The 20,162-nt window shown below is 35.7% G+C and overlaps 1 protein-coding gene across 1 annotated transcript in view; it reads right to left on the bottom strand.

Moving 5' to 3' along the window:
• Nucleotides 1-19,925, bottom strand: part of TBCK (TBC1 domain containing kinase) — a 272,075-nt gene extending 252,150 nt beyond the window's left edge. The window contains exons 1-3 of the mRNA XM_049885573.1: nt 19,773-19,925; nt 16,708-16,929; nt 5,811-5,883 (exon numbers count right to left, since the gene is read on the bottom strand). Coding sequence (XP_049741530.1) covers nt 5,811-5,883; nt 16,708-16,929; nt 19,773-19,788 — 311 coding nt within the window. The 5' untranslated portion in view covers nt 19,789-19,925. The remainder of the gene's footprint in view (nt 1-5,810; nt 5,884-16,707; nt 16,930-19,772) is intronic.
• Between the last annotated feature and the right edge of the window lie 237 nt (nt 19,926-20,162).

The following is a 20,162-nucleotide window of genomic DNA, read 5'->3' as shown; positions in this document are numbered from 1 at the left end:
GAAACATCACCAAGGTTATATTAACAGTACTTGATATAGGAATATAGGATACAAGAAAGCGAGAAAGCAAAAGATAACTGCAGGATTGCAAGCCTAAGCAGAGAGCACATTTTGGTATCTCTTTCCTTCTTTAAAAAATAAAAAACAGGTAAAACAGGAAGAAAAGTACAGATCAGGTACATACGACTCCATTTTTTTACTACACTGTTATAGTTTCAAACGGATTTTGAAACTAGGGCCCTTAAAAGCAAAAATGCATAAATGCCTCAGCTTCCCCCATCACCTTATATCCTAAAATAAAGACTACTCTCTGTTTCAGATGACTGTGACTTGTGCCTCAATATCTATATCTGGACCACATTCTAGAGTGTGTCCAAAATTCTTTTGGGGTATCTAATTCACTGAGTAGGCAAACTTTAAATAGAGACAAATAAAATTTACTCATCCAAGTCAGTCAGATCATGTTTTCCATCAAGGTAGCAAACAGCTACAGACATAATCTGCTTCCTATCAGAGTCTCCATGTATAACCTCTGCAATGCTGATGGTTCTCTGGTAAGTTTTCAAACCATGACCCTAAAAACATACGACAAATTACATTTTATTAAAGAAACATGCCTGCACTGCCCAACCCGCCTTCACTTGCAAATTTAAGAACAATGAAAAAACTATTGCAAGTGCCAAAACTCTGTCGTATATCTGTCCATGAGCTACACTTGCAAGCGCTTTTACGTATTAAGCGAAAGTAGAAGCTCTGAATAATACTAACACAGAAGGGAAATACTTTCCACATAACACCTAGACTTAAAAGGCAAACCATTTCCTCAGGCTGGCTTTACTAGGAATGATGAAGCTGTATCTCCTTTTTAGCATTCTCTGAAAAATATTTCAGAGAAAAGTCAAGATCTAAATTTCTCTAGTTTCCACTATCTTGAATCTAGCTTTAGTGTAGCAATTAAGTAGATTCACAGGCACCAAATATGAGACAACTTCAAACAAAATCTTCCAAAAACCCTGTTCTCTCTTTCTTGAAGCCTAACATTTACAGGTGTTTAATTGAATTCCATTCCTCTGTGTTTCCAACAAATAATTGTGATCACTTAACTGAAACTGAAGAGAAATACTGGCAAGCTTGAGTTCTGGCACAGGTAACATATAAAAGCCACTGGAAAGACTGCGGATCTCTCTCAGGATTAATCCCTTATACTCAAGCCTGAATGGGCTCTAAAGAAAATGGTAGGTGCTACCGTCCTTTAAACCACACTAGCAAACTCTCTGAACAGATAACATTACTTTATAAAAGAGTAACTTGATAATTTCTCCAGATCATAGCACAAAATTATTACCCGGTTGGATAACATGAATTCTCAAAAGATGTTTATGGTCATTAAAAATATAAAGAGAGAGAATGCTTAATTTTCTAGGGAAATGTGAAACTGTCTTAAGTTATAATGTAGTTGTAATGCAAATTACTACTTAATGTTTTAGTACATTACATAGGTAAACAATATTAAATTTCTTACAAAAAAATCTTAGTGAGTAAATCAACACAGGTTTCTCTTTAAGTTTCTAGTTTTCATTCCCTTACTCTCCACCCTACCAATTTCACAAAGGACTTAAAATTTTCTTCAAAATATAATTCAAGACAATATACTTTAAATGGCATTTAAGTTTGGAAAATCAACTGTAAATAACTATCAGACAACTGGCAGCTTACAGTTTTGCAACAGTTACAGACAGATGGACAAGTAAAAATCATGGGTCTCAAGTTGCAACCCCATCTAAATAGAAGATTTCCTGTTGACTTTGTATCAGGCTTTCTTACAGGTGCAGGATGCTTATTTTTTGGCTGTAGGGGAAAGAACTGATTTATAAGCCATAAGAACATCTTCTCAATTTCCATATACAGGTTACAGAATTAATTAAAATTGCAGCGTTAACTCCGCACATGAAACTGGCTTTGTTATTAGAGATTAGTGTAATCCAAATACGTGGAAAAGTCAAATAGTTTTCAACAAAGCCAATTTAGATGGATGGATCAGATAACAAGTTGGAACTGAACCTTTCAGAATAATTTCTACTCAAGGGCAGTAAGTGCTGAATTTTATATTCTAAAATGTACAAGGAAAATATTGAATTTTAGTCTATTGTCAGAATGGTTAAAAAATTAGTACTTTATAAAAATATTGAAATATATTTCACTTGAAAAAAATTACAAAGTTCTGTAAAAGCTACTATATGTTCTATTTTTAAGTAAATGAAAAAGACTTATAAAATGTAAATGGCATAAATGATCAAGTAAATTTTGCATTTAATCTCATCCATGTTTATCCGAGAATATGCTTCCATCTATAACATTATATCTTCATGAAAACAAACACAGAAAAGTGGTTTCTTTAGATGCTCACTGCTATGAGATTCATCATCTCTAAAATAAGGATAAAGGATGAGAAGCCCAGAGAAGTAAAACTTTTCATGACCTAATGGATTTAATCCTATTGGCAAAGCAATATCTGATTGTATTCTTATACAGTACAAGTGAAAACAAAAAAAAAAGAACGGAGTTAAGGTAAAATGATGAAAATAGAAATCTGCTTTTCTGCATCGGTTTTTCTTGACAAGCAAAGGAAGGATATAAATGGGTAGGGAGGTAAAATATGGCAGATCAGAAGGAACATTCTACAGTCACCACCCTAACGACCAGAGGATTACTGCAGTGTGACTTATACAGGCCTCTGGAAGTGCTGGGAGCACAAAATCATGAGCAACATCCCTGCTCTAGCATAGCGATGCTGATGGAGATCTTATTCTAGCTTTGGTACTTCAGACATTCCTTTAATACTCTGCCTTCAAGTATCCTAAATGAATATGGAATAATTTTAAGCATGTTAATTAATTTTCAGGTAGTGTTCAATGTTGTTTTAGCGTTTAAATCCTTTTTTTTTTTTTAAATACTTGCATGATCTTTATGGCTTCTGTGGTAGCCAGCTTCCAAAATGGCCCCCAATGACCCTTGACTCCTGGGATTCACATTCTTTTGTAGAATTCTCCGGACTGAATAGGATTGAGCTGTGTAACAAATAACATTGGAGAAATGATGGTGTGTGGCTTCTGAGACCAGATCATAAAAGGCATTGCAGTTTTCACCTTGTTTTCCTTTCTCTCTTGATACCCTGATTAAATAATATACTGATTAAGATGTAGCAAATTTCCATCACCCCAAAAACTTCCCGCATGGTCATTTGAATCAGTACCTGTACTACTCTCTTCCCACAACCAGGTTCAATCACTATATTTATTTCTATACCCATAAATGAATTTTAATTGTTTTAGAACTTCACACAAAGGAAAGGATGTAATACTTTGTGTTTGGCACCTTTTGTTCAGCATAATATTTTTAAGATTCATCCAAGTGTTGGCATGTATCAGGAGATCATTATTTTTTATTGCTCATAAATATATCATGATTTATTTATCCATTCTCCTGTCGATGGACATTTGCGTTCTTCCCAGTTTGGAGCTACTATGAATAATGTTTTTAGGAACATTCTTGTACAAACCTTCTGGTGAATATGTGTTTTTCTTTTCTCTTGGTTAAATAGCTAGGCAGGGTTGGGACTAGGCTGAGGCAAGTGAGGTGCCAAGAGTGTAAAATTTAAGTAGGCCCTGTACCTAGTGGGTGGTGCAGTGGTTAATAGCTATGGCTGCTAACCAAAAGGTCAGCAGTTCAATCCACCAGGCGCTCCTTAGAAACTCTATGGAGCAGTTCTACTCTGTCCTGTAGGGTTGCTATGAGTCAGAATTGACTTGATGGCAATGGGTTTGGTCTGGGTTTATTGGTACCTAGTAAAATTGCTGCACCAGCAAGTGTTAACAGCTCTTTTAGTTCCGCTGGCAAGCCTCCTGCTCAGAAGCATCCAGCTCTACCCTGCTGTAAGAAGACCCTGCACAGGATCCTCCAAGGCAACACCAGCATAGGGCATGTTCTGGACTCTGTCCTGCACTGGCAAGTGTGACAGCTCTCTCTTAGCTCTGTTGCCAAGTGCCCAGAGGCACACCATTGTACCAGCAAGCCTCCTTCGAAAGACAGTCAGCTCTGTAGCGCTCTGTGGGTCAGCAAACCCACTGCAGCCGCCTCTCACTGGTCTCCTGGTTCCCACTGAGTTACCACTGTTTCTCTGCTGCAGGGTTCTGCTGTGCTTGCTGCCATTTCTCACTGTCTTCAGTGTAGCTCTCTTCTGGGTCTAGGAGGTTTCTCAGTGCTGGGACCCTCAGTCCTTGGTCCAAAGGTCACACTCCTCTTCAGATTCTTCTTGACGGTAGTAAGGTACCCCCACAAACTCTGGGGGAACGGCCTTTATGTACAGAAACGCGTTGTCAATTTCAAGGCATGGCCCTCCCACCAGGGCCACGAATTGACCGATTTCCTCGGTAGACCATAAGTTACTTAATTTGTATAGTAAACTGACCAATTTCCTTGGTGAATCATAAGTCATTAATTTCCATAGTCTCAGTCAATCATTTTGTGGGAGTTACAATACCATGGCTAGAAAGGCCATATAAAAGCAGTTCATTGTACTGCACTCAGCTAAAATAAAGTGATTTTTTTTCTTTTCCTAGATAAAGATGTGGCTACAACTGGTTTTCAATTTTAATTTCACCTAGCTTTCACAGAGAATTGCTTTTAGCAGCAGTGGTCTATAAATAAAAGTACAGATTTATACTGGTGAGCAAGGGTAGTACATTCTTTAAGAAAAAAAGCAAACAAAATCAAAGGCTGGTGACATGCAAAAACTACAAGTACAAAAACATACACACAAAGTAAGGTTAAGCTATTTCTAAATATATAAAAAAGTCATTTTTATGACCTATGATCAGACTGGACTTTTTAAAGAGGCAAGTAAGGCTATGGTATACTTGATATCTGCATCTTCTCATTCCAAAGATCACTTAAGAACCAAATCATTTAAAGTAGCAAGAAAAGTACCTTAATTCAATCTCTTTGTTTTGCTTCTATCAAATAAACACCACTTAGTAAAATAAACATTCTTTTTCTTCCTTTGGAAAAGATTTATTTTCACGTAGAATGTGGCAGTGATTGAAGAGTTCTAAAAAATGAGAATATTTCTTTAAGCTCCAATAGATATTTACAACCCTATAAATAGTCCCGGCTAGCACTTCTGATTGGTTTAATGCAACTTCCTTTATTCATTAAAGAAAGATTTTGGATGAACTTTAAGATAATTTCAGAAAATCTATGAAGTTCATATAATAGTATATTTATAATAAAATTTAGAACGCATACTCTTCTTGACAAGAGGTAGAAAGGAAATTTATTCAGACACTGAAATAACTGAATTTAATATTTGTATCATTAAATTCTATTCAATCCTCCATGATTATTATTTCTCAATACTCCCCAACATTGTCTTTATTTCATGAGTTCACTGTTTCCCTAGGAATACCAGTATCCTGTGAGAACTTACTATGTGCTGTGTTCAGGAAAATAATCTCAGCTACTGAAATGCTTAGTACTAAGAAAATTTCAAACTTTCCTATATATCCTCTTTAGGGAATTTTTTGTCAAGTACTTTGGAGAATACCTGCATATATATAAGCTGAATATTGAACAATGTTCATGTTAAATTTCTGTGAGGCTTGTGAACTAAATGTCTTAAAATGAAAATTTGCACCTGGATTTTATCATTAAACAATTAACAGAAGAAACCAAAACGCTGCAGTTTCTAGTTAAAATGCCTTTTGCTTGCCAATTTCTGCTTTTCATTTAATCGTCCTAATATTACACAGTACCTCACGGGTTTCCTTTCTCGAAGCAAGTCTTCCAAACTCTGTTCACAGTGTTCAGCCACCACCACCAGTCTCTCTGAGTAAAATAAAACAAATATACTTTATATTTTATTAACACAGTATTTTAATAACAAAATAATATATCCCACTGAAGATATTAACATATAGTACAAAATAAAAATATTTAAAAAAAGCTTCTCAGACTCTATTAATTTCATAATTATCAAATATATAGAATAATAGGATACATGTGACATGGATTGAATTGTGTCCCCCCAAAATATGTGTCAGCTTGGCTAGGCCATGATTTCCAGTATTCTATAGTTGTCTTCCATTTCGTGATCTGATGTAATTGTCCTATGTGTTGTAAATCCTAATATCTGCCTGTGGTTAATGAGACAAAGTTAGGTTATATTAAAGAGGATTAGGGTTGGATACAACACCTTTACTTAGGTCAAAGCCCTGATATGATGTATGGGGAGCTCCCCTGGGGTGTGGCCTGCATCACTGTTTACCTTACAAGAGATAAAAGGAGAGAGAAGTGAGCAGGAGAGGGACCTCCTACCACAGAGAAAGAGGAGCTGGGAGCATAGCACACCCTTTGGACCTGGAGCTTCTGCACTGAGAAGTTACTAGTCCAGGGGAAGAATGATGACAAGGAACTTTCCCCAGAGCCAACAGAGAAAGAAAGCCTTTCCCTGGATCTGGTGCCCTGAATTCAGGCTTCTAGCCTCCTAAGCTGAGAGAATAAATTTCTGTTTGTTAAAGCCATCCACTTGTGGTATTTCTGTTATAGCAGCACTAGATAACTAAGGCAATGTGTCTAATAAAACAATACATTAAAGAACAGTCCTTTTCCATTTTGTGTTTTTCTCTGGAGTTTCCCCCATGTGCATCAGAAAAAAACAGATGGAAAAGTTCACCCTGAGAAAAAAGAAGTGATTCTTCTTCTGACACAGACTCAGAAAAGATTAGATGATGACGTAAGGAAATTTTGGAGAGAAGGGGGATTGAAGAGTTAGGGACATATTTGCCTAGACGATCTTGTTCAAATACAAGGTCTTTGAAATTGAGTTTAGAAACTTGAGAAATGCAAAAATGTTCTGAATAATGGCTCTGGAGAAAGAACCAAACATTCATTTGGGATTGTTTGCAACAACGTGGGGCCTACTGAAATTAAATAATATAAAATTGCAGTAGACACAACTAATATTATGATGTAATTTAAATTTTCTAACAGAGCAACTATCTAAGAATGGGATTATACAGTTCTGAGGGCTGGCCCTCAGTTATCTCTATGACTAGCACAATGTTTACACAGTATCAGATCAATATTTTTTTTGTTAAATGAATGAATATAAGAGGAGCAAGAGAATAGAATAACTGGGTTTACTAGGAGTTATTTCAGGACAGATTAATTGCGGTGCCAGCAAGCACCTATGCAAAATGGGTTCTAGGACAGACAAAGAAGGTTAGCATAAAATACAGATGACAAACTGAAACAAGATGAAGAAATAAAGGTGCAAGAAGATTAGAAACAGTGACAACTGCAAAGAGGAGGTTTTACAAAAATGAAAAGTTTCAAGGGTAGAACAGTGAGATAGTAAAAGAAGGAAAAAGGAAGTTTAGAGTAGGAGATCAGGTATATGAACAGCTCTCAGTAATGAATGGATCAAGGTATGGTCTTGCATGTGGGAGCAGAGATGAAGAACATTGGTGTAGGGGCAGTCACATGAGGTGTGAAATTGAAACTGTTTAAGGTGGTGGTATTATCAACAACGATCAGAAACACAAAAATAAAAAATGCTATAAATGAAAGCTATCAGTTTCAGAGGCAAGATTCCAAGTGGTCTAAATAAAAACTTTAAATTTGAAAGAACACTTACTGAGAAATAAAAGGAAAGAAAATTGTGACGTAAAAAGTCTAGTTCTTCAACTCTAAAAAGAAAAGGGCATGCAAAGTTGATTTCCAAGCAATTCAGTATAATTGTGGAGTTCCAGAGGGAAAAAACAGATAATGCTGAATACCAGAAAACTAAATTGGGAAGCTGCGCTCCTTTGCCTTGCATCTTACCACATCTTCTCAGCTTTTCTTGCATCTATCAGGCTCCCTTTCCTCATTCTCCTCTGCTGACTGACACTTCTACCTATGCTTCCAGTTCTTCTACCTTTGATACTGGGTTTTCTTAAGGTTAGACTCTAAAATTTTATCTCAAGCCTAGACCTTTCTTCAGAACTGCATGCCTTTCTAGCTAACTTCCTACTTTAATATAAAAGTCACCTCAAACTCAACACAACCAAAACTGAACTTACCGTCTACTCTTCAAACCTGCACCCATTAGTATTATTTCAGTAAACGGTACTACTAATCGCCCAGCTAGAAATTTAGGAATAATCCTTGGACTGCTATTTCCCCTTCTTCCTTTTTCAAATTCAAACAAACAAAAAGTCTGCTTTTCTACTTCTCAGATGTTTCCAAAACATGTACAGATTTCTCCATTGCTAGCAACATCTCTTGCTGGATTACTGCAATAATCTCTTCACTGGTCTTCTCATGCTCACCACTAACTTTTATACCCCTCTAACATATTTTTTTTTGCTAAAGTCTGAGTGATTAAAAAATAATAATAAAAAGGTCTGAATATGTAACTTCCTGTTCTGCTTTATCTTTTTTTTTTTTTCACTTTTATCTCTAGTTCATCAAGTTCCAACCAAACCAGCCCTTTCTGTCCCTTCCTGCCTTAGGACACTAGCTCACGGGATCCTGGTACCTGATCTTCCCCATTCTCATCTCCCAGTTAACTCCCACCATGTAGCACAGACTACTCTGTCTGAGCTCAAATCCCAGTTTTACTACACATTAGCTATGTGATCTCAGGTAAATCTGTTAACTTCTCTATGCTGCAATTTCCTTTTCTGTAAAATGAGGAGAACAGCAGCTATCTCCTATTGTGAGGCTGAAATAAGCTAATACATAATAAGATCTGAGAATAGTACTGGGACGTAGCAAACGCTATCTGAGTTGTTTGCTATTCTTCTTCACTCTTCAGGCTTCAGTTAAACGTGGCTTCCTCAAGAAATACTTTTATGGCCCCTCAAAATAAAATTGCTCTTCCTATAATATACTCATTACACATTGTGTTTTTTTTTTTTGTAGCACCTATTTCAACCCTAAGCTTTACATATATTTTTATTTAATGTCTTCCTTCTTGACTAAATAATATGTTTCATGACAGCAAGAATGATGTTGGTCTTGCTCAAAATTCTATCACCAGTATCTAAATGGCACCTAGAACATACTAACCACCCCCCCCAAAAAAAAAACCAATGCCATCAAGTCGATTCTAACTCACAGCGACCCTAGAACACACAGAAATCTAATATAAAAATACCTGTTAAATGAATTAACTTGACCAAAGGCATCGTGTGGTCATTAGAAATGAAAAAGAGTCTCATATGGTGACAGTCATTATATAAACAGAGCTCTGTCCTGTGTAGACAATAATAATACCTGAGTAGCATCAGTTTTAATATATAACAAAAACATCAGAATTTATTAAAATGCGCATGTTTCATTACTAATTTTAAATTGGATACTCATAAGCCTCCACATCTATGAGAGATTTCCAAAGTGTTTGGCACTAGATTAAAATCTGTCAGACTTCTGGAAACACCCTCAAAATATCATAAACCAGTGCTTGCTTAAGCTTTGAGATTCTGTGGAACTTTTAAGCATTATTTTAATTCTGCAGAACCATAATCCTTGGCAGAATATTAAAGTTTCTCTCAGGGGTAAGACTCATTAAAGAGTCTTCATCCTAATACTGTGGACCATTGTTAGAAAATAACTTCTGTTATAAAAACAACATAGTTTCATAGAATAAAGTATGATAAAAAATATTTGGGAATCACAATGTGCCAAATACAAATCAACAGTACAGTGGTATTATTTATAAAAACCAAATGTGACACCAAGATGAACTCTAAATAGCAGAACATACAGGAATCATGAAATAACGTTCCTTCTAACAAAGATTTGATGAATGTCAGGTATTATGTAGTGTGTCTAGCCTGAACCACATGTTTTAAGTCAATTCTCAGAAACTGAAGACAGTACAAAATTAAGCAAGAAAGACTATAAAGAAGTGAATAAGGGGAGAGTCTAAAAGAAATACTTTTAAGTTGTTATTTTTTTTTAAAACCTAGAGGAAAAAAGAGGTGAATTATAAATGCCTTAATATAACAGGAAGGTTATTTAGGATATTGTTACTGCATCGTTCTTTTGTTATCCACAGTAAAACTTGAGATAAGCTCATCATCTTTTAAAAATATAGTTTTTAAATAAATATTTATAGAGTAAAAATGACAAAGGAAAATTCTGTGCTTAAAAAACAATATCGGTACTAGAACACTCATAGTTTTATGTATTAACTTAGCTAGGCTACAAAAAGACAAAAAAAACCAAACTCATTGCTATGGAGTCAGTTCTGACTCATAGCAACCCTACAGGACAGTGTAAACTGTCCCAGTAAGGTTTCCCAGGAGTGGATGGTGGATTCAAACTGCTTTTGGTTAGCAGCTATAGCTTTTAACCACTGCATCACCAGGACTCCCTAGCTAGGCTATTTTTTTGCATTGCCATTGAGTCGATTCTGACTCACAGCGACCCTATAGGACAGAGCAGAACTGCCCCATAGGGTCTCCAAGGAGTGCCTGGTAGATTTGAACTGCTGATCTTTTGGTTAGCAGCCGTAGCCCTTAACCACTATGCCACCAGGATTTCCAGCTAGGCTATAAAAAAAAAAAAAAAAATTTTTTTTTTTTAGTTCTCAGTTATTCAAACACTAATCTAGGTGTTGCTGTGAAGGCATTTGTAAATGTGATTAAAGTCTATAGCCAGTTTATTTTAAGTAAGAAAGTTATCGTAGATAATTTGTGTGGGCCAATTTCAATTACTGAAGGCCTCAAGAGCAGAACTGAGGATTTCCTGAAGAAATTTTGCCCATGGATGGCAGCTTCAGGTCCTGCCTAAGTGTCCAGCTTGTCCTTCCTGGGGACCTATCCTACAGATTTTGGACTAGTCTGGACAGTTCCTACAATCATATGAGCAAATTCCTAGCAATTAATCTTTTAAATCTATATATACCCTATGGGTTCTCTTTCTCTGGTGGAATCTTGACTGATACAGATACTTAGGTATGCAACTATATGCAACTAGAGATACAGAACTGATTATCTTAGCCCTTTAAAAACGTTATTATTCTGTATTTGAATTTTACAGCTACTAGTTAAAAGAATTTTGTTATTAATTTCATTAACAATCACCTTTCTGAATAGTCAATACCAAATAAAATGAGATGCATTGCCACTTAAAATCCTCATTCTGCTTCTAAGTGCTGCTGAGATTTAAAGATATAAAAGAAAGATATTTTCCTCAACTTTCAGTAAACCAAGTTCTCATATTCTAATAAAATACCCACTGTTCCTGGGATTAAATTCTTCATCTTCACTTAAAACCAAACTTAAGCCCATTGCCACTGAATCCTCATATCCTCCCAAGTTAGAAAGAAAATACAATCATCTTGAAACAGTTTGAATGATCTATAGAAAACAGTGAAAGCCTGACTCTTGAGCTAACCTAACATGTGAAAACTTGTTACTAAAACAGACCACATGTCACACACACCTCCAAGTGGAAAGTGGGAAAGAAGGAAAAAAGATAACAATGGCAAGATGTGAGATATGTGCAAAAGAACAGAATAAAAATGGGAAAAAAGTAATGAAAATCAAAATTCTCTGAGGAGACAATAAAGGGGAGCCCATCAAACTGAAGCCATATGGTGTTACATCATTGACGAATATGTACTCTTCACTAAGGTGACTGCTGAGTAGAATCTTTTCAGATTTTTCAAACTGGATGCAACTGAAATGACTGGAACACTTTGGAATAAAAGACCTTTAGATAAACACTTACCCTGATTCTGTTATTTACTTCTTATGCACACAACTTTTCAGGAGACTAAGCATTGCCAATATAAACAAGATAATCAAATTCTCTAACCTTTTGAAAATTATTGATGCTTTCATTCCAGGCAACCAAAATTAAATTAATTTTATATATACCCATGACCTATGTTACTTCAGTGGAAGTGTTTTGGAGATCTCAGGAGCAGGGCAAGCAGGGTGACCAGAAATTTGGTGGTCACGGTTAAGGGCACTAACTTTGAGCTGGCTTCAAAGAACAGTGATCAATAGTGTCTAAGGGGATCAGTTCCTATCTGACACTGATAACTAAAAAAACAGGTTCATATGCAGGGTTAGCAATAGTGTTCCCAGTTCAGTGTTTACAGGGGCCCATTTAGAGGAAGAAAAGTAGGAGCTGATTAGAATCAATTATCCAAACTAAAGAAGGCCTACAAAAAACCGGCCAGAAGAAAGAGCATGGTTATATCAGGCGAAGTTTCAAATAAGCTTCTAGACATAGTGAGAAGAAACAAAGGGCACTTTAGGAAATAAGAATGAAGAAACCTAAGAACTAAGTAAACGTGGCAAGAGTTAGGAAGACAGCCTACTCCAAAATTACCAACTTAAAACAGCAAGACTAACTACGGCCACCAGCCACAGATGATGATGATCTTACTGTCAAGCTTTTCTTAGGTGGTTTTGGAAATGGGCCAAACCTACAACTGGAAACTCTAGACTCTGTAACTAGACTGGGGGCTCGGGCATGCAGAGATTGGCAATACCTCTCAATTGTTTGGTGATGTAAAAAGCCTAAAAAGATCCCTATAATTTTTAGACATCTAGTCAATGTCATGGGAAACATTTAACAAATAAAAATAAAAAGTTAACAAAAAGTTTTTTCTTTTTTAAACAACAGCCAAATTTGCCAAAAGTTCCTTTCTGAGCTTTTGGCAAATGGCTGAAGCTATGCACAGACTAAAGGAGCCCTGGTGACGCAGTGATTAATTGTTAGGCTGCTAACCAAAAGGTCAGCGATTCAAACCCATTAGCCACTCCATGGGAGAAAGCTGTGGCAGTCTCCTTCTGTAAAGATTACAGCCTTGGAAACCATACGGGGCAGTTCTACCCTGTCCTATAGGGGTGTTATGAGTTGGAATAGACATGACAGCAATGAGTTTCCTTTTATTTATTTATTTTTTCAGGTTATCCACGGACTATTGTGGGTGTAGTTACCACTAGTCTTCATGACGTCTTTTAGCAAATTAGAAAAAGCACCCCTTCCCCACAGAATAGATAATGAGAATCCGATTTCAGCTCCCACTTACTTCATTAGCCTTAAATTTTTGCACAGTATGAAAACTGCAAGATCCTATACAGTGGCCCTGACTGTGGGTCTCCCGACTGGTAAACATGTGATATGGTACACTGCTAGGTACAGATCAAATCAACTTTGGAAGGTCTATAGGCCCACATTGTATCTTTTCAAGTTTGCCTTTAAGTAAAGAAGGTAGGTTCTCTCCACATCCCTAGATACTCTATACCAGAGCTTTTAAATTCTTTCTTTGCATTAGAAATCCTTTTTGAGAATCTCACGAAAACTACTGACTCTTTATCCAGAAAGTACATGTACATGCATGTACATACACACACACTTTTATATACGATTTCAAGGAGTTCACAGGCCTCCTGAAGCCCATTTGTAGGCCTCTATAGCTGGGTTAAGAAAAGTTATTTTAAACAGTTGAATTTAGTGTTCTTGGATGGTTACCCACAAAAAACCTGGGATAAGAGGCTACAGACTCTTCACAGTTCAGAGATCAACACAGAAAAGAACAATAAAGCAAACTAAACCAGAGGTGTTGAAAGCACTGCCCGTAACAACACTTGCCCAATATCTCAGAGCTTTATGCCAAAGAAGTTTCTATACTACTGTCTCACACTTACGTGGACAACAGATCTTATGATAAAGTTTACAACTAACCATTATCCCATATTTAGGTAAATACCTAGCAATTAATTTCTTAATACACTGCCTCATTATGAAATTAATTTGAAGCAGTTAGATTTCCTTCTTTGCCTTGACCTACAGTTTATAAATTTTATAGTCCACCTGAAGAAACTATATATTAGTTAATATCACTAACCTTATATCTTATTCTAACTTTGTGATACAATTAATATAATAGTAATTATATATTAATTAATACATTGTTCCTTCATGTACTATTTATACCATAACTATATGTTTGCCTATGACTTGCCTCAAATTTTTTTTTGTGGAATAAAGAAAGATTAGAATTAATTAAGAAGTGTAAATTTCTTTTAAAAGAACAAGAATGATTAATTAATAATGTATTAAGATTCTATTTCTTACGAATATGTCAACAATAAAGGTCAGTACATCTTTTGAAAACCCGTGAATTCTTTTAGGCCACTACCGCTATTAAAATGAATAAATGTAAGTAAATAAAACATCACAGACAGCAGAGATACCCTCTGTGTTCAAAAGTCCCTTACCCCATGAAAATGTTTATACAGGAGCTGGGTTAATATAAACACTCTTCCATGCAGATTTAACATTCCTTTGTACACTCATACACAGCACATTGTACATCATCTATTATAGCAACTATTGCTCTATTATAATCACGTTAGTATTTTTTCTCTTCTACTATTTCTGGAGCTTACTTAGGAACTGGGATCCTGTCTTATTCATCTTTGTATATCTGGCAGCATAAGGAGATCTATAGTATCAGGCAAGAGTCTGTTAAAGTATCATAGTTCCATTGACTAGGGTTATGAATGTCAAGGGACAATGTAACAAATGTCACAGTTGACAAGAAAGATTGGTTCCTAAAGAGATATGCAACTCACCACTGTCTTTATAACTTTTGCATCGAATCCAGTTTTCTATCAGCTCTGCTTCCCAAGTTTGGTCACTGCAGAGAGAGGCTCTTAAGGTCTCAATATGGCCCCACCCACGTTCTCCCTTGAAAGGTTAGGCCAAACTTGATAAACATTTACTAACATTTGCTGAATGGATCAATCAAAGGCAACCTTGGACGGTAAAAGATATTCCATTAGAATAATGTATACATCTTTATACCTATCTATCCATCCGTGTTTGTGTGTATGAAAAATCAAGTATTTTCATCATCTGATGGTGAATTACCTCTTTTCTACAACCCTCTTTCACATGTCTCTCATTAAGTCTCCTGACAGCATCTATGTATGTGATAAAGTGTTAGGGCCAAGGCATTGAATAGCTCTGATTGGCAGAATGATACCATATTTACATTGTTATGAACTTATGGCAGCTTTTAAAATCTTTCAAAAAATATCAAAAGAGTTACTTAATTGCTTTGTGCTTCAATTTTCTTATCTGTAAAATAAGATTAATAATAGTTCCTACCTCATAGTAATGTTATGAGGATTAAGATAACTAAAATTTATAAGCATTTGATTACTGCTGACACATAAGCACTCAACAAATGTTAGCCATAATAATTACAAAATTTTCTTTTAACTAAAAGTAAGAAAAAACAATTCTCAGAATATTTTAAGAGAAATAATCAACTACTTAAAAGTATAATCTAACATATTTTTCATCAAAACAATAAATAAAATACAGTCTGCCTTTTTTAAGCATGTTTAATTTTAGGTTGAAACACATAAATTGTCATTTTCATAGGGAAAAAAGTTGATAATTAATAATTATATAGGATTCCTCTTTACCTGTGGTGTAGCTTTCATGTCTCCGAATTATATTTATTTTAGAAAATTCACATATATTTTCCTGAAATACATTTTAAATAATTTTAAGAAATGGAACCTCAGCCTGAAATAAAACTTCCAAAAATAATTTTTAAATGATTAAAGTATTGCCACCATAAGCGTCTTCAGTGGGGTATGAAATGAGTCTGATTATACTACTGAAAAGGCAGTAAACATCTTTCTGGAAAATATTAACCTTTTAACCAGTATGGTTAAACTTTTCTACTTCTGTTCTCTAAATGGAATCTTGTCTGAAAAGACTAAAGCAACTGCAAATAAAGAAAAAAAAAAATTCTAGTGACTTCCTTTTCTTTAGAAAAGAAAGTTAGCCCAAATTATTATTTTCAATCATAAATACATTCCAAATGATATGTAAGGTTTCTCACATTAGAACTTCCATTTCCTGCTTATCGAAGGTTAAGAAATATGCTTAGAGATAGGTAGTTTCCTGAAAAAGAGAAAATTAAAATACTGATTCTCAGATCTGTGCAATATTAATTCCTCAAATGTAGTCATTCACTTATTCAATCATACATTCACTCAACAAATGTTTATTGAGTGTCTTCTACGTGCCAAGGCAGTACTGGCTCTGAGATTAGAGGTAAAAGTCACTTAGTCCTTTCCCTCAAGAACCTTGAATTTCTGACAAATTAAATAGAAACAATAATAAAATATGATAAAAGTTATAAAGCCTTCTATCAAACTTAGCTCAGGTTATAGCAAAACTTCCACAGAAAGTGACATGTAAGCTGAGATTTGGATGGAAATTACAAGCTTACTAGAAAAAGAGTAGGAGTAGGGTATAGTTTGGTCCCAGGAAGAAAATACCAAAGTACAAGGCAAGGATATTTGACAAGTCATGGCGCAGTCAGGAAAGCTGCAAGTGACTCAGCTTGGCTGCAGTGGATGGTTAAAGCAGTAGAAACATGAAGAAATACACCTAGAGAGGCCAGCAAAGACTAGATCATGCAGGATTTTGCATGTGAGAAGTTTGGATTTTACCTGGCAGGTTTGCAAGTAAATGAGAAAGTAGAGAGAAACACAGCATGTATGTGAGTGTGTGTATGTACAGACTTCTTTATATTTTTGCTGTATTTATAACTTAATCAGGATAACAGAGCAGAGAACATAAAATAGGGGAAAAACAAACAAAAAAACTCACCATGTTTTCCCCTAGAAATATCCACATACTGGCACAGTCTGGGATGGGTAATGGTCTTGAGGATTTGAAAGCGCCCCAAAATTTTAATGGAATTTGGTGTGAGAGGAAGCCCATTGCTTCCACAAACATCATGTGGCAGGGCTGAGGCAAAGAAGGTAAAAGCACCCATTTCAGCATCCTCCAAGGGGAACATTTTCAGAGTCGTAAATTGTCTAGAATTATCTGGGGGAAAAGAAAAAGAGAAAGAACTTTATGATCAATCTACCAAACACTAAGGCAGTGTTTTCTCACCTTAAACATGATTTATTAATATACAGCTTGGAATAACATAACAATTTGAACACAGTAAAAAATGCCAAACTTAAAAAATTCTAAGATAATATCAAAATGGAAAAAAAAAAACACAAATATAAATTTATATTGAAGCTCTAAATCAATATCAAGGTTTTGTTTAATGGCATAAAAAGAAAATGATATAACATTTCATGTTCAATGAAACCCTAAAAGCTTTAAGAGTTTCAGAAGTCTGTTATTACACATTCCTATCAGTAAGGCTCCTCTCCCAACCAACAGCAGCACAGTACACATTCTTCTCCAATGTACATGGATCATTCTCCACAACAGACCATATTTGAGGCCACAAAGCGAGCCACAATAAATTCAAAAACATCAAAATAATACAAAGCATCTTCTCTGACCACAACTCTATAAAACTTGAAATCAATAACAGGAAGAACTGGGGAAAAAAATCAAATACATAGAAACTGAATAACCTCTTATTGAAAAACCACGGGATAATAGAAGAAATTAAAAATGAAATTAAAAAAAGTCCTAGAATCAAATAAGAATGAAAACAACATAGCAAAACCTGTGAGACACAGCAAAAGCAATGCTCAAAGGAGAATCCATAACAGTACAAACACACATCAAAAAAGAAAGTGTCAAAATCAATAGCTTAACCCTACAACTTGAACAAATAGAAAAGGAGCAGCAAAAGAAGCCCACAGGCACCAGAAAAAAAGGAAATAACAAAGATCAGAACAGAAGTAAAAGCAGAAAAACAATAGAAAGAATCAACAAGACTAGAAGTTGGTTCTTTGAGAGGATCAACGAAACAGACAAACCACTGGCCAAACTAACAAAAGAAAAGAATGAGAAGATGCAAATAACCAAAATAACAAATGAGATGAGCTACATTACAACAGAAATAACTGAGATTAAAAAGGATAAAAGAATACTACGAAAAACTGTACTCCAACAAATTTGAAAAACCTGAAGAAATGGGCAAAGTTCTAGAAACACTAGCTACCTAAGCTACCACAAACTCAAACAGAAAATTTAAACAGACCCATAACAAAAGAAGAAATTGAAGTGCTCATAAAGAAACTCCAAACAACAAAAAAGTCCTGGCCCAGATGGCTTTGCCGGAGAATTCTACCAAACATTCAGAGAAGAGTTGACACCAATCCTACTCAAACTATTCCAGAACATAGAAAAGTAAGGGATATTCCCAAACTCATTCTATAAAGCCAGCATAACCTTGATACCAAAGCCAGGGAAAGATAACACGAAAAAAGAAACCTATAGACCAATATCCCTCGTGAATATAGACACAAAAATTCTCAACAAAATCTTAGCCAACAGAATTCAACAGCATATCAAAAAAAATAATAATACACCATGACCAAGTGTGATTCATATGAGGTAGGCAAGGATGGATCAACATTAGAAAATCAATCACTGTAAATCATCACATAAACAAAGGAAAGAATCACAATTGATGCAGAAAAGGCATCTGATAAAGTCCAAACCCATTCATGACAAAAATTCTCAGCAAAATAGAAATAGAAGGGAAATTCCTAAACATAATTAAGGACATATATATAAAATCAACAGCCAACATTATTCTCAATGGAGAGAGACTGAAAGCATTCCCCTTGAGAATGGGAAATAGAAAAGGATGCCCTTTATCACCATTTTTATTCAATACTGTATTAGAAGTCCTAACTAGAGCAAAAAGGGGAAATACGGAAATAAAAGGTATCCAAATTGGTAAGGAAGAAGTAAAACTATTCCTATTTGCAGATGACATAATACTATACACAGAAAATCCCAGAGACTTTACAAGAAAACTACTGGATCTAATAGAAGAATTTAGCAAAGTGATGGGGTACAAATTAAAAAACAAAAATCAGTCAGATTCCTCTACATTAATCAAGAGAACTCTGAAATGGAAATCAGGAAAACAATACCATTTACCATACCCTCCCAGAACATAAAATACTTCGGAATAAACCTAACTAGTGATGTAAAAAACTTAAATAAAGAAAACTACAAAACAGTACTGCAAGAAACCAAAAGAAACCTAGGTAAATGGAAAAACATACCATGCTCATGGATAGGAAAACTGAACATTGTGAAAATGCCAGTACTACCCAAAACCATCTACAGATATAATACAATCATGATCCAAATTCCAACAACATTCTTTTTTTTTTATTGTGCTTTAAGTGAAAGTTTACAAATCAAGTCTGTCTCTCATACAAAACCTTATACACACCTTGCTATATACTCCTATTTGCTCTCCCCATAATGACACAGCACACTGCTTCTCTCCATCCTGTATATCCACGTCCATTCATCTACCTTCTTTCCCCCTCGGCCTTCACATCTCCCCTCCAAACAGGAGCTGCACATATAGTTTCATGTTTCTACTTGATCCAAGAAGCTCACTCCTCACCAGTATCATTTTCTGTCTTATAGTCCAGTCCAATCCCCGTCTGAAGGGTTGGCTTTGGGAATGGTTCCTGTCTTGGGCTAACAGAGGGTCTGGGTACCATGACCTCCAGGATCCTTCTAGTCTCAGTCAGATCATTAACTTTGGTCTTCTCACAAGAATTTGAGGTCTGCATCCCACTGCTCTCCTGCTCTTTCAGGGATTCCCTGTTCTGTTCTCTGTCATGGCAGTCATAGGTTGTAGCCAGGTACCATCTAGTTCTTCTGGTCTCAGGCTGATGTAGTCTCTGATTTATGTGGCCTATTCTGACTCTTGGGCTCATGCTTACCTTGTGTCTTTGGCATTCTTCATTCTTCTTTGCTCCATGTGGGTTGAGACCAATTGATGCATCTTAGATGGCCACTTGCTAGAGTTTAAAACCCCAGACGCCACCCTCCAAAATGGGGTGCAGAATGTTTTCTTAATAGATTTTCTCATGCCAATTGACCTAGATGTCCCCTGAAACCATGGTCCCCAAACCCCTGACCCTGCTATGCTGGCCTTTGAAGTGTTCAGTTTATTCAGGAAACTTTTTTGCTTTTGGTTTAGTCCAGTTGTGCTGACCTCTCCTGTACTGTGTGTCCAACAACATTCTTTAAAGATGGAAAAAACTATCATCAACTTTATATGTAAAGGAAAGAGGCCCTGAATAAGTAAAGCACTCCTGAAGAAGAACAAC

Source organism: Elephas maximus, chromosome 5 (genome assembly GCF_024166365.1).
Source record: "Elephas maximus indicus isolate mEleMax1 chromosome 5, mEleMax1 primary haplotype, whole genome shotgun sequence".
Lineage (NCBI taxonomy): Eukaryota > Metazoa > Chordata > Mammalia > Proboscidea > Elephantidae > Elephas > Elephas maximus.
The sequence above is the reverse complement of the archived record's forward strand: the minus strand, read 5'-3'. Positions and strand labels throughout refer to the sequence as shown.